Raw genomic sequence first — 15,565 nt, 5'->3', positions numbered from 1 at the left:
ATTATGCATTTGGTGATATCTATGACATACATATAGAGATCATAGGAAAAAATATGAAACATACACGACATTGTTAATATGGGTACACAAGTGACTGGGGTCATGTCAGCATGTGTTCTGTGTTTGGATCCTATCTTATTCAGTTCAGGCTGTTGTAACAAAATACCACAGACAGGGTAAATTATAAACAGAAATTTATTTCTCACAGTTCTGGGGCTCAGAAGTCTATGATCAAGGCACCAGTTTGGTTGGTATTTGGTGAGAGCCTGCTTCCTGGTTCACAGTTACCTTTTCACTACATCACATGGAGAAAGGGACGGGGTCTCCCTAAGGCCTTTTATAAGGGCGCTAATCCCATCTATGGGGGCTGTGCCTTCATGACCTAATCATCACCCACAGGCCCCCACCTCAAAGTACCATCACACTGGGGATTAGGTTTCAATGCATCAGTTTGGGGTGGGGGTGGGGGGCCACAAACATTCAGTCTACAACTGGTGCTTCTGGTAGTGAGGGAAAGAGTTTAAGGAAGAGGACAAGCCAAAAACTAAAAAGAAATTACTCCAGACTTTGTTTAACATTTTATCAGTATTTTTGTAAGTATATATGTGCCTTTCTGTATGTGTATATATAGAAAGATGAATAAAAATAAAATGTGTTATTACACACAAATACCAATTATTTAACTAAAAACTTACATTAAGTACCTAAACATTTTTTAATATATAACTTTTTCATTTTAAATTTTGATTAAAAACCTTCCTAAATCTTGTCACATACCTGCTCTCTTACGTAGACTTTAACAAGGACTACTTTATATTCCACTGATGGTTTGGTATCAACACAGTATAATGGGAGAATGCACATGCGCTCTTCATTCAAACGTGCTTTAATACTTACTTATCTTGTGGTGCTAGACACACACTGATCTAAGCCTCAGTGTCCTCGTGTGTTAAATGGAGAGAGCATTAGTGAAAACTAACATGGGACAGTTAATAATTCTCATTATTAACTTCCGTCAGGAACTGCAGTATGGAGCTGTACTTGGGAAAAGCTGCTCACACAGAGAAGAGAGATGCTAGCTATGCCTTTCTTCACTTAGTCAGTCTCTCTTCACAGCTGGGCTATTTCTATTTCTCCCTGCCCTCCTTTTATATGAAGTAGTGACAGAGGGCTATTTACAAATCCAAACATAGTGAGTATAAAGATAGCACAGTAGCTGCTATGATTTACCATTCAGTTCCACTCCAGAAACAAAGAGTGAAGCACAAACAGAGCAAACTGCCAGGTTCTGCATCTCCTTGCTGTCAGTGTGTCTACCTTAACAGTAATCCTCTTAATTCCCTTCATTTATCAAAAATGAGCACACAGACACTGGGTCTAGTGTCTACCAAGAACAGAAAACTATATGAGTCTTAGGACATAAATTCTGTGACATCTTTTGCTTACAATCAGGTTCTTAATTATATTCTCTACACTTGCGCTTACCTCTTAGGGAGAGACATCATTAGGAGGGGAGAGAGGAGAAAACTCTCCCTGCAACCTAAGAGTTGGTCATCGCATTCAAAACTTAAAGATTATAAACAGTTACACCCTTACACATGTCATCCTCCCCGTTTTCTAAACGTTACAGCAAGAATAATTTATTTGATACGAGCATTTCCCTTCTATAACTGAAATTCTGTCGGAGAAAGTATTTTCTATCAAAGTGGGGGGTGGGGATATGGCAACAATTTACCAGATAAAGATCTTCCCCAAAGAATCTACATAAGGGATAAGACCACAAGTCACAAAATCCTGAAACTGTTATGTTGAAGGCAGTGGCAGAAAGAAAAGAGGCAGCTGAATCCTTATGGACCTGATTGTATTTTCAACACTTTTTTGATAATGGTTGAGCGATTTTTACAACTCTCATTTTACCAGGTACAAACCAGAAACAGGAACAACAGAACCCAGTTCCCTGTAACCTGAAGAACAGTTTAAACTGATCAATTAAAACAGCATTTCTTATCTGCTAAATATACTTGATATGTAGCCATCATAGGATTAACACAAGGATCAACAAAAAGGATTCTTGTCTAAAGGAGCTCTCAATTTCTGGGTGCTAAGCAGAGAGCAAATCAGACGACGAAAAACTAATTACCACAGTACGTGCTCAGTAAAGGCTAGCTACTAGCAGCAGAAGGACCTGAAAGAATATGAGTTCCTTTGGACTATTTAGAACCATCTGAATACCAAATTAAGAAGGAAGGACTTTATCCTCTATGTGAGAGCTCAAAGATTTCTAAACCAAATGAGTGACAAAACTGATATATCTTTGATCGTTCTGGCAGCAATGTGGCAGAGGAATTGTACCAAAGCAGCATGAAAAATTAAGTAGTAAAAAGTGCTGGTTATGAACACAAGCTCAGGAGCTAAACTAGGTTTAAATACAGATTAACATGAACCACCTGTATAACCTTGGACAAGCTACTCAACTGCTTTGTGCCTCAACTTCCTAATCTATAAACAGGAATAAACATTTCTAACCACATGGGGTTCTTGTAAGAATTAAAAGAGTCAATTCATATAAATCACTTAACATAGTTCCTAACACAAAGGAAATGCTCAATAAATAAACCTCTTAGGACTTTCCTGGTGGTCCAGTGGTTATGAATCCACCTGCCAACACGGGGGACATAGATTTGATCCCTGATCCTGGAAGATCCTGCATGCTGTGGAGCAGCTAAGCCCTTGTGATAGTTACTGGGCCTGTGTGCCTAGAGCCTGTGCTCCACAACAAGACAAGCCACCACTAAGAGAAGCCCGTATGCCACAACGAAGAGTAGCTCCTGATCACCGCAACTAGAGAAAGCCTGCACAACAACAAAGACCCAGCCCAGCCATAAACAAGTAAATGATTTTAAAAAATAATATCTATTAATTGCATGAAAGAAAAACTGAAAGTAGGAAGATCAGAGGTCAGGAAATAGTCCAGGAAAACAGAGGTGAGAACAAACAAGGGTATTGCTCACTAGCGTGCCTAAGATGCTGATGATACTACTAGAGAAACCAGGGAAAACAAAGGAAGAGAAAGATCAAGCCAACGTACGTAGATTAAGCCAGACATGTTACGGTTGAGGTTCCTATAGAACATGAAAGTCTACTCGTCCCTGGAAACTACAGAGCAGAAATCCCAAAGAAAACTTGGAACCAGAGACATAGTTTTGAGAGCTATTAACATGTGGCTGTGGTGGTTGAAGTTGTGGTAATGAAAAAGAGTCCTTAGGGAGAAAGAGTAATGCAGGATCCACAGGACCAAGGGCTCTGGGATCACAACAAAATCCACAGTAACTCCAACATAATGTCAGTAAGATGGAGAGGAGAAAACACAGCCCCATGAAACAACCCCTCCCTTCAAGAAGTTTTCAGTGCCATCAGGGAGACAAGACATGCACATGTTAAACAATTTTTATCATGATTGTTAGAGGATTAACAAAAGTAATTCTAAAAACAGAGGTGGTAGGCATTAGAAAGGCAAGTACAGACAGGGAAATTATGCCAAAAATTGTAAAACCTAGCAGTAATATATATAAAGGGAACACCGGCATAGAGAAGAAAGCTAATTTCAAGGTGGAAGAGTCAAGGGGGAAATGAAGACTATTATTTATTGCATGTCTACTATGTGCCAGTAACTGTCCTATGACCTTTTAATCTATTTTATCTGCTTTAATTCTCATAATATGTCTATGAGACCAATATTTCCCCCATTTTACAAGAAAAGTTTGAGGCATACCAAAGTTAAGAAACTTGCCCAAAGTAACTTGGTGGTTTAGGACTGGAACCTAGATGAAGGACCAAAGCCCATGGTTTGTGCACCATACCCCCATTTATTAAACTGGTAAAAGGAGGACATGTCAAAAGAGAAAGAAAAAACAAGAAAACTATACTCAGAGAAAACAATTAGTCTCGCTTAGTTCAATACAATAGTTACCTTTCTGAGAAAGTATGAAAGGGAAAACAAAACAAAACAAGAACGTTTTTAAACACTAACAATAATCTTTCAATTCCAGAGGACAGGTAGGATTACAGCCATCTGCTTGCTTCCAGTCTTGCCCCTCAGGGCTCTTCCACACTATCATCATGGTTAGAATCAAATGCATACTCCTGAGTACACCACTCCTCTCCAGGCAATCTTTCAACAACTCCCCATCACCAACATAGTAAACAAGAAATAAAACATTTTAAGAATCAACAGATCCCAAAAGAGAAAGCTGTTTACAGACTCATTAACCTAGAAGGAATAATAATAAAGAGAAGGAAAGTTAACTTCTAAATTAAAGGCTCACTTATAATTCATAAGTCTACTTTTCTCACTTCAAAACTGTAAAATAAAGGAAATTTCAAATGCCAGTTAAAGAGCAACATTGACACCTTGTGGTGAACATCCTAAAGTATGAAATGTGACAATAAGTGAAGGGTCTCCTAATTAAACGTCTGCTTACATGAAAACTAATGCTTAATCCAGGGATTTCCAAGGGTTAGGAAGCAGAAATCAGTTATCATCACACATACTGAATGTAAATTTGGAAAGAGCTGCTCTTTCTTTGGTAACACTGGAATTAGTCTAAATTCCTAGCTGTTGGCAGAAGAGTAAAACCTCAGATCATTGTTTTCCTACAAAATGTGGTACAACACATCCATCAGAAGGGGCTATAACGGGTCATAGATGCTCCAAAAGCAGCCTTTACTTAATCAAGATTTCCTAATTTTTTGTATGACATTTACAAATAAAAGGTGGGACATTATCAATTCATAGTAGCTGCCAACACAAAAATACAGTGAGCATTACTAACAGGAGACATGGGTTCTAACCCTGACTCCAAACAGTACTGAGAATTTTGTGGAGTAAGTCATATTTAAAAATCCAGACTCTATATATTTTCACATAAAATCACAGATCAAGAAGTAATAATTTAAAAAAAAAAAAAAGAAAGAAATCATCAGGAAAGGAAAAGGTATATTTTTTACAATTACTCCATCCAGGAACAATGTTGCCTGAGTAAAGGAGGGGAAACAATGAACAAAATTGATTAGCACCACATTGACTTTCTCTGCAATCACTTTATATATATCTCATGGTTAAGAACAGTGGGAAAAGAACTTTTAATCGAGCAGATACATGACAATTACTCTGAACTGTGTGAATTAGCAAAGAAAGTTCCATCTTACTCATTAACATTGATGAGTACAATTTAAAGTTTCTAGCTCCAGAGTAACTTTCCGGGTTCAGCCAATTTACTTAATAAACAGACAATAGATTTGGTTCAGAAAAAAGTATATCTGTGTTCCCAGCTACAAATGATTTACATAAAGGTGTTGAGCAGGCAATTATTAACAAGGTTATTCAAACTGCTGACACACTTAAGGAATTTAGAAGGCACTCCAGAAGTGAAACTCCCCAGAGACATTTCATTGCAAGATCAGTGTTAATTAACTGAGCAACTACCAACTAATTTTATGATTTTGCATTTATGGATGGCTCTGTGACTTTCAGAAATCTTCTCCATCATTATGCTGCTGCTGCTAAGTCGCTTCAGTCGTGCCCAACTCTGTGCGACCCCAGAGACGGCAGCCCACCAGGCTCCCCAGTCCCTGGGATTCTCCAGGCAAGAACACTGGAGTGGGTTGCCATTTCCTTCTCCAACGCATGAAAGTGAAAAGTGAAAGTGAAGTCGATCAGTTGTGTCCGACTCCCAGTGACCCCATGGACTGCAGCCTACCAGGCTCCTCCATCCATGGGATTTTCCAGGCAAGAGTACTGGAGTGGGGTGCCATTGCCTTCTCCGATCATTATACTACATGCACCCAATAACCACCAGTCTAGAATAAGTCAGAGCGTGAAAAGGGTTTGCAAGTTTTGTTTGCCGGAAAACCTTCATACCAATCTCCAGTCTGGCTCTTACTTGGGTGTGTCCCCTCAGCTAAGTACTGATAAGTAACTGACTGCCCCTTGGCCTCAGCTTCTACATGGAAGACAAAAGCTGATCCCTGATGTGGGAACACAGAAAACTTCTAGGAGAAAAAGGTAATAGATGTGAAAACACTTCTAAATTAAACAAATTGTGGTACCACTGCTTCTATGTTTTAGAACATCAAAGAGGTTAAATGAATTAGGATAAATCAAGGATAATTAAAGTCACAGGCAAGTCAGTCAACACATTCTCCACTATACCAAGTTGCTTCCCAAGATTCTACAGTCTTTCTTCAGCTCTTATTCTCCTGAGTCATTACTGTACAGAGCCTTCACGAAAGGAAAGTGAAGTTGCTCAGTCGTGTCTGACTCTTTGCGACCCCATGGACTGTAGCCTACCAGGCTCCTCTGTCCATGGGATTTTCCAGGCTAGAGTACCGCACTGGGTTGTCATTTCCTTTTCCAGGGGATCTTCCCAACCCAGGGATCGAACCCTGGTCTCCCACACTGCAGGCAGACGCTCTACCCTCTAAAGCCACCAGGGCCTTCAATACCCCTTAAATCTCTATTTTCTTAGATTATATGATACTACCTTTCCCAAATTCTGTTCTTCTCACTGACTCTGTATTCCTTTTGCTTTTAACTTTACTGATTTCTCTAATAACATAATAAAATCTCACACTTCAAAAATATCTTTAAACATAATAGTATCTATAACTCTCATTCTACTGAGGAAAAAATAGGCCAAGAAATATTAGTGGCTTACTCACAATTCAAACTATTTCTGTGCCTCCCTCTTTTCAATACTTAAAATTCAATGTAATTCAAACTGAATAGGCTCACAAATAAGAGTTATATATTTTGACACAGCTTGTTTTCTACCTCTACCGTTCAATTACTAAATTCTGTCCATTCTGGTACATATCCTAAGAAGTCAAAGTATCTCTCAGGTAACAATGAAAAGACATCAAACGTGTGTGGTTACTTCAGTTGAAATCATTGTCTCCTAAGAGCAATATATATAGTCCATGTGACCAAACTCTCTATCATTCTGTATAACAAGATTCAAGATTTGCAAAGGAAAGGCTCATTTAATAACGTTTACAAAATAAACAACCATCCAATTGGACAAGGGTCCAATCATCTTTCTGGACTCTTCCTCCAGCAGATATATAAAGGATGTCTAATGGTCTGAAATTTATGATGTGTTATATAAACATTAGGAAAAGACTGCCAAAATCGAGTTTCAATGAACCATCTGTCTGAGTAGGGTGAACATAGGTTGAGCGTCACTGTTAACTTTATTTTAAACTGCATTTATTTTGGTAGCCTGCCTCCTGGGAAAATGTCCTTGATGATCTACCACACTGAAAATTAAAACCAAATTTAAAAATCTTACAAAATTAAGCCCAGACATTAGGAAAATACAGAGCTGAGGCAGTTAAGCCTCTGAGCACATGAGCTTCATGCAAAGCTCTTTGACTTGCCAAACATGATTCTTTTACAGCAGGTCAAAACTCTAAGCTATGTCTAGGACTATTGGACAGCTTTTCTAGGTAATGGCATCATTGTTAAAATTTTGATAAGTCTAAATTTTATACCTCTGGTTTCTGCTCTTTATAGTGCAGAAGACTGGAAACAGCTTATGTCCCTACTTTAAGATCACTAGCTTCCAATCATTCTCTCCCACTGTCCACAAGAAAAAAATGGCATTTGAAAGGCTTTGTAAAAGAGATAAACTTAAATAACTGTAGCTACGAAATTTATGAACCTCTCACTAAAAAATGCTAAGTCTGAGTAACAGCTTCTAAAGCTCCCATACGTTTCCTCACACTGAAATGTCACAAACTCAGAATGAGGAAGATTCTTTAGAAAATGCAAGAAGACTCTAAGACGTTTCTTACCGCAGCAAAGAGAAGACATCATAAGAATTGCGAACACAGTTCTGATCCACCTGAAGAAGAATATTCTTCTGGGCATTTGAATAACCCTAAAAGATATTGATCAACAAATTAATCAAAGTAAAACAAAATACGTGTCCAAATTAACATGATGTTTATCTTTTTTAATTATGATTTAATAGTACTCAGTAGGTTCAAATCATTAAGAAATTAGAAAAAATCAAGAAACACTTTACATAATTGAAGTTTAACATTTTAGGCAAGTGAATTTAAAATAAATTTCTTCTAATATTTTCCCACAGAAACAATGTTTCACATTATAAATTTTGGTGAACTTCCCAGCGAAACCCCAGAAGTCTTTTTAACGTATTATGTGGCTGAAGAAGAGTATTAACAATAATATTTCAAGTATGCCTAGCCAACATATGTAATGTATTTATGGGAGAAAAGGCATTCCAACTTTTAATTAGGAATACCTGAAACAAATATTTCCACTCAGTAGTGTTAAGGTGTTGGGAGCAAGGATGGTTTCTACAGCTAACACAGCACAATTCCTTAAGAAGAACAGAACAGCTATCTGGCATTTCAGAAAAGCAAAGTAAATAGTAGTTAAGAAAAAGGACTCTGGACCCAGACCACCTGGATTACAATTTAAACCCTTAACACACCAGTTCTGTAACCTTGAGTAAGGCACCTAACTTCTTTCAGTTTAACTTTGGTTTCTCATCTATAACACGGAGATGATAATACTATCTACCTCACAAATTGTCATGGGAATTAAAAGAACTAATATTTGTAAAATCAAAGGTATGTATAAACACTGTATAAATGCTCGTTATAATGTTAATATAAGTATTTTATAAAAATTACATTGCTGCAGATATTCAAAGTTTATTAGGAGAATATTATGAAGAACTTCATGCTAACAAATTTGAGAACTTAGATTAATTAGACAAATTCCTTGAAAAACTACAACATGCCAAAATTGATGAATAATAGCTGAGTAATAACTCTATAACCATTTTTAAGTGAATAAGTAATTGAAAAATCTTTCCACAAAAATAGTCTTGGTCCAGGTTGCTTCACTGAATTATATCAAATGTTTAAGAAATATCATCAATTTAGTACAAACTCCTGAAACAGAGTAAAAAGGGACAATTTCCAACCACATTACTGACACTAAACCTTATCTCTCTCTCTCTCTCTCACATACACACACACACAATTATAAGTCAATATCCTCATGATTACAGACACAAAAATCCTTAGCAAAACATTAGAAAGTTGAACCAGAAATACATTATAAGGATAAAACAACAAAACTTCATTTTGACTGAATTTATTTAAAGAATGCAAGAGTGGTTTAGTATTTAATATCAATCAATTAGCAAATAAATGAAGCAATCATTATAAATCTACCTTTATGGGGACACAATAATAAAGATGTAATGTGATGATAAAAATGGGGGAACAGAGCCCATAGAGAAGAAAAGTTTTATATAATACTAAAACTAATATTAACTTTAGCTAAACTTACAAATTAAGATGTTAACAATAATCCTTGGGGCAGCCACTGAGAAAATAACTAAAAGATGCATAGTGAAAGAAATGAGAAAGGACTCAAATGTTACATGAGAAAATAACTAATACAAAAGAAGGTAGTAATGGAAGAAATGAGAAACAAAAAGAAATAAAACAAACCAAAGAATGGCAGAAGTCCTTCCACCTGTAATTACAGTGTTAATAAACAGCACTACAATCAAAAGGCAGAGATTGGCAAAATGGATTTTCTTTTTAATGATCCACAATATGCTATCTACAAGAGATGCACTTTAGAATCAAAAACACAAATAGGTTGAAAATGGAAGGATGGAAAGATAGTCTATGTAAGTAGTAACCATAAGAGAGCTGGCATGTGTAAACTAATATCAGACAAACAGACATTAAAACAAAACAAGTGACCAAAACAGACATTATGCAGTTTTAAAAGGATTAAGAAAATATAAATGATTATAAACATATATAGACTTAACATATAACAAAACATATGAAGTCAAAACTACAAAAACTAAAATGAGAAATAGCAGAAGTCAACATCCCACTTTTAACAATGGATAGCACAACCATAAAAAAGAGAAAAGAAGGAAACAAAAAACATCAACAATACTACAAATCAACTAGACCTAACCGATGTAATATAGCATGCTCCACTCAACAACAACCATACAAGTATCTTCAAATGCACAAAGAATATTCTCTAGGATAGACCATATGTTGTCACCAAAAAAATCTCAATGGATTTCTAAACACTGGAATCACACAAAATATCTCTTCTGATCACAATGGAATAAAAGTAAAAATCAGTAACAAAAGGAAATCTGGAAAATTCACAAACTACAAAGTAAACATCATACTCTTAAATGGCCAGTGGGTCAAAGAACAAATCATAAGGTAAATTATTAAATACTACATTGTATAAAAATACAACATATCAAAACATAGGATACAGTGAAAAAGTACTCAGAGTGAAAAGTGCAGCTGTAAATATTTACATTAAAAAGAAGAAAAAGGAGAGAGAGTTCAAATCAGTAATGTAATCTTCCACCTTAAGGAACAATAAAAAGAAAATCTAAACCCAAAGTAAGAAGGAAGCAAATAATGAAGATTAGGGCAGAGATCCTGGTGGCTCAGATGGTAAAGAACCTGTCTGCAACACGAAGATCCAGATTCAATCCCTGGGTTGGGAAGATCCCCTGGAGAAGAGAATGGCAGCCCACTCCAGTATTCTTGCCTGGATAATTCCTCGGACAGAGGAGCTTGGAGGGCTACAGTCCATGGGGTCACAGAGTTGGACACGACTGAGTAACTAACCCTTTCCATGAAATATAGAATAAAAAAAAATAGAGAAAAATCAATAAAACTAACTTAGTTCTCTGAAAAGGGCCAATAAAACTAACAAACATTAAGCCAGCCCAATCAAGAAAAGAGGAGAGAACACCCCAATCACTAAAATCAGTAATGAAAGTGAGAACATTACCATTAATCTTATAAAGACAGGAAATATTAATTATAGAAAAATACTATAATAGCCTCTTGATGAAAGTGAAAGAGGAGAGTGAAAAGGTTGGCTTAAAACTCAACATTCAGAAAACTAAGTTCATGGCATCTGGTCCCATCACTTCATGGCAAATAGATGGGGAAACAATAGAAACAGTGAGAAATTATTTTCTTGGGCTCCAAAATCACTGCAGATGGTGACTGCAGCCATGAAAAGGCACTTGCTCCTTCGAAGAAAAGCTATGATCAATGTAGACAAACATTACTTTGCCAACAATGGTCCGTCTAGTCAAAGCTATGGTTTTTCCAGTAGTCACGTATGGATGTGAGTGTTGGACTGTAAAGAAAGCTGAGCACTAAACAATCGATGCTTTTGAACTGTGGTGTTGGTGAAGACTCTTGAGAGTCCCTTGGACTGCAAGGAGATCCAACCAGTCCATCCTAAAGGAAATCAGTCCTGAATATTCACTGGAAGGACTGATGCTGAAGCTGAAACTCCAATACTTTGGCCACCTGATGTGAAGAACTGACTCATTGGAAAAGACCCTGATGCTGGGAAACATTGAAGACAGGTCAAGAAGGGGACAATAGAGGATGAGATGGTTGGATGGCATCACCAACGCATCACCGACTCGATGGACATGAGTTTGAGCAAGCCCCTGGAGTTGCAGTTGGGAAGCCTGGTGTGCTGCAGTCCAGGGGGTTGCAAAGAGTCGGACATGACTGAGCTACTGAACTGATGAACAACTGTATGCCAACAAATCAGGGAACCTAGATAAAATGCAAATTCTTAGAAAAACAGAAACTCCCAAAAGCAATTCAGGAAAAAACAGAAAATCTGGACAGATCTACAAGATGTCAAAGAGTTTAGCTAGACTACTCCATGATACCACCACCTTGGCAGCCATTCTGTTTGGCCAAGCAGCCTTTAGGGCCCTTACACCAACACTAGACCCCTCTTCAGGGAAGCGCATGCCCTAGATTGCAGGCTGCAGAGTTACAAGCAAACGTAGATTCTGTTAATACTTGTGATCAACAGTCTCCCCTGCTTCCCAGGACCTGTATGCTCTACATGCCCCTTAGATAAAAATCCCCATGGAGCTTACCAAAACCCTGCTCTTTTGGTTTGAACTGAACAACCCAGCCCAAGCTCAGGAACCCCGAAGCACTCTACACACAGACTCTAATAAAGACACGTGTCCCAGATCCTCCGTTTCTCTGCCTGCACTCTGCCTTGACCTCCCCATGTGGCCACTTCAAAGCCTTCTCTATAATTCCTCCAGAATCTATGAGTAACAAACATCTTTATTTCAATTTCTCTTGTGGTTTTCTGTGCTCCACTCAACAAATGTTAATTTAACGAAGTTACAACAAAACTAAAGAAGTTAAATCAGTAACCATAAAACTCCCAGCAAAGAAAAGCCCAGAACTGCATAATTTGGCAAAATCTACCAATCATTTAAAGAAAAAATAACACGAATCCTTCTCAAAGTCTTCCAAAAAATGAAAGAGGAGGAAATACTTCTTAACTCACTCCATGAGACCGGTATTACCCTGATCCCAAGCCAGATAATAACATCACAAGAAAATTATAGACCAATATCCCTTATATATATAATATATAACATATATATACACATTATAGAAAAAAGAATCCTTAACAAAATGCCCTTGAACAAAGAGGGGGTGGGGGCAATGACCCCTACATGGTTAAAAATCCACACATAACTTTACAGTCAGTTCTCTGTATCCACAGTTCCATACGCATTGTTCTGTGTCCATGGATTTGACCAGCTGTACATTACGTAGCACTGTGGTTCAGACTTATTGGGGAAAAAAAAAAAAAACCCCACATATAAGTAGCCCTGTCCAGTTCAAACACATGTTATTCAAGAGTCAAATGTATTAGCAAAGCTAATCTGGTCTAGCAATTCTACTTCTGGGAATATACCCAAAAGAACTGAAAGCAAAAACCCAAAGAGAGAGAAATTTGTACACCCATGTTCATAGGAGCATTATTCACAGTAGTCGAAGGGTGGAAGTAACCCAAGTGTTCATCAACAGATTAACAGATAAAATGTGGTATATTCATATAACAGAATACTAGTTATCCTTAAAAAGGAAAGAAATTCTGACACATGCTGTAACACGCATGACCCTTAAAGACATTACGTTAAGTAAAACAAGCTAGTGACCAAAGGACAAATATCGTGTGGCTCCACTTATATACGGTACCAAGAGCAGTCCGATTCACAGAAACAGGGTCGAGGAGGAGGAGACGGGAGTTACCACTTAGAGGGTAGACAGAGCTTCATCTTCACGAGACAGAAGGAGTTCTGGAGAGGGACAGTAGTGACAGCTCTAAAACAAGGTGAACGTCCTTAAAATGGTTAAGAGAGTGAATTTTATATTATTTATACTTCACAATTAAAATAATTTTTTAGAACAAGATTTATACACCAGGGGCAAGTGGTATTTACCCAAGGTATGTAAAGGTGGTTTGATAAATGAAAATCAAGTCAACACAACATATCAAGTTGACGGATTCATATTTCCCAATTCAATATTTGCTACAAAGCAATACTAATCAAAACAGCGTTGTACTGGCATAATGACAGACATATACATCAATGAAACAGAACCAAGAATACAGAAATAAATTCACCTATCTATAGTCAACTGATTTTAAACAAAGGTGTCAGGACTGAGAAAGAACAGTCATTTCAACAATGATGCTGAAACAACTAAATGGCCACATGCAGAAGAATAAAGTTGGACCCATTCCTAACACCGTATACAAAAATTGCAACTAGGATCAAAGACATAAGACAATAAAACCATTAGGGTACCTAATGGTTGCCAACCCTAGTATACTGCTGTTGGGAACACAAAGTGGTCAGCAGCTATGGAAAACAGTTTGGCAATTCATCAAAAAGTGAAGCATAGAATTACTATATCATCTAGCAATTCCACTCCAAGATATAAAACCAAAAGAACTGAAAACAAATTCTTGTACATAAATGTTCACAGCAGCACTATTCACAACAGCCAAAAGGTAGAAACAATTCAAACACCAATCAGTGGATGAACACTATATAACCTCAGAGGTTATCTGCAAAACCTCGATTTGCCAATGGATTCTTAGATATGACGCCAAAAGCATAAGCAGCAAAAGAAATAATAGATAAATTGGACTTCATCAAAATTAAACTTCTGTGCAACAAAGAACACTATAAAGAAAGTAAAAAAAAAAAAAAATCCAAAAAAAAAAGGGAGAAAATATTTTCAAATCATGTATCTGATAAAGGGCTAATATCCAGAATACATAAAGAAGTCTGACAACCCAACAACAAAAAGACAACCCAATTATAAACTGGGCAAAGGACTCAAAGAGACACTTTTCCAGAAAAGATATACAAACAGCCAACAAGCACATGAAAAGAAGCCCAGTATCACTAGTCATTAGGCAAATGTAATCCAAAATCACAATGAGATTCCACTTAATATTTTGTAAAAAAAAAAAATAATAATAAATAAATAAACAAAATTTAAAATTTGGAAAAAAAAAACAAAAAATAATGTTGGTAAAGATATGGAGAAACTGGCAACCCTAGTATACTGCTGTTGGGAACATAAAGTGGTCAGCAGCTATGGAAAAATTTTGGCAATTCCTCAAAAAGTGAAGCACAGAATTACTGTATCATCTAACAATTCCACTCCAAGGTATAAAACCAAAAGAACTGAAAACAAATTCTTGTACACAGCAGCACTATTCACAACAACCAAAAGGTAGAAACAATTCAAACATCCATCAGTGGATGAACAGATAAACTAAATATGGTAGATTCATACAATGGGACATCACTCAGCCAAAAAGAGAAGCACTGACACATGCTACATTTGGATGCACCTCAAAACCACTAAGCAGCCAGACATAAAAGGTTATGTATTGCATGATTCCATTTATATTCAATACTCAGAATAAGTGAAACCATAGAGAGAAAGCAATGGCACCCCACTATAGCACTCTTGCCTGGAAAATCCCATGGACAGAGGAGCCTGGTAGGCTGCAGTCCATGGGGTCGCTAAGAGTCGGACACGACTGAGCAACTTCACTTTCACTTTTCACTTTCATGCATTAGAGAAGGAAATGGCAACCCACTCCAGTGTTCTTGCCTGGAGAATCCCAGGGACGGTGGAGCCTGGTGGGCTGCCATCTATGGGGTCGCACAGAGTTGGACATGACTGAAGTGACTTAGCAGCAGCAGAGAGAAAAGCAGGCTGGTAGTTGCTGGCGGCTGGGGAACACCAAATGGAGAGTGAACGCTTAATGGCATTTTCTTTTGCTGTGATAAAAATGTTATGCAACTTGATGGAGATAGTGTTTGCACAACATTGTGAACACTCCCAATGTCACTGAATCACACACTTCAAAATGCTTAGGGAATTCGCTGGTGGTCCAGTGGTTATGACTCAGCACTTTCACTGCTGGGGCCTGGGTTTGATCCCTGGTGGGAAACTAAGATTCCACAAGCTGTGCAATGAGGCCAAAAACAACAACAAAAAAGCATAAATTCATGTTATATAAATTTCAACCCAACTAAAAGGAGAGGGAGTTGGCTGTGAAATAATCTACATATCATGAGGGCAGCTGAAG

At 37.4% G+C, this 15,565-nt stretch overlaps 1 protein-coding gene across 6 annotated transcripts in view; it reads right to left on the bottom strand.

The window, feature by feature from the left end:
- The window catches only part of UVRAG (UV radiation resistance associated), a 321,480-nt gene that overhangs the window by 227,398 nt on the left and 78,517 nt on the right, over window positions 1-15,565 (bottom strand). For all 6 annotated transcript variants that reach the window (XM_027979551.2, XM_060399449.1, XM_042233269.2 and 3 more), the window contains one exon: window positions 7,855-7,940. In XM_027979551.2, coding sequence (XP_027835352.1) covers window positions 7,855-7,940 — 86 coding nt within the window. The remainder of the gene's footprint in view (window positions 1-7,854; window positions 7,941-15,565) is intronic.

This window comes from Ovis aries, chromosome 15 (assembly GCF_016772045.2).
Source record: "Ovis aries strain OAR_USU_Benz2616 breed Rambouillet chromosome 15, ARS-UI_Ramb_v3.0, whole genome shotgun sequence".
NCBI classification, from domain to species: Eukaryota; Metazoa; Chordata; class Mammalia; order Artiodactyla; family Bovidae; genus Ovis; species Ovis aries.
Note: the sequence above shows the minus strand (reverse complement) of the source record. Positions and strands in the feature narration are given on the sequence as shown.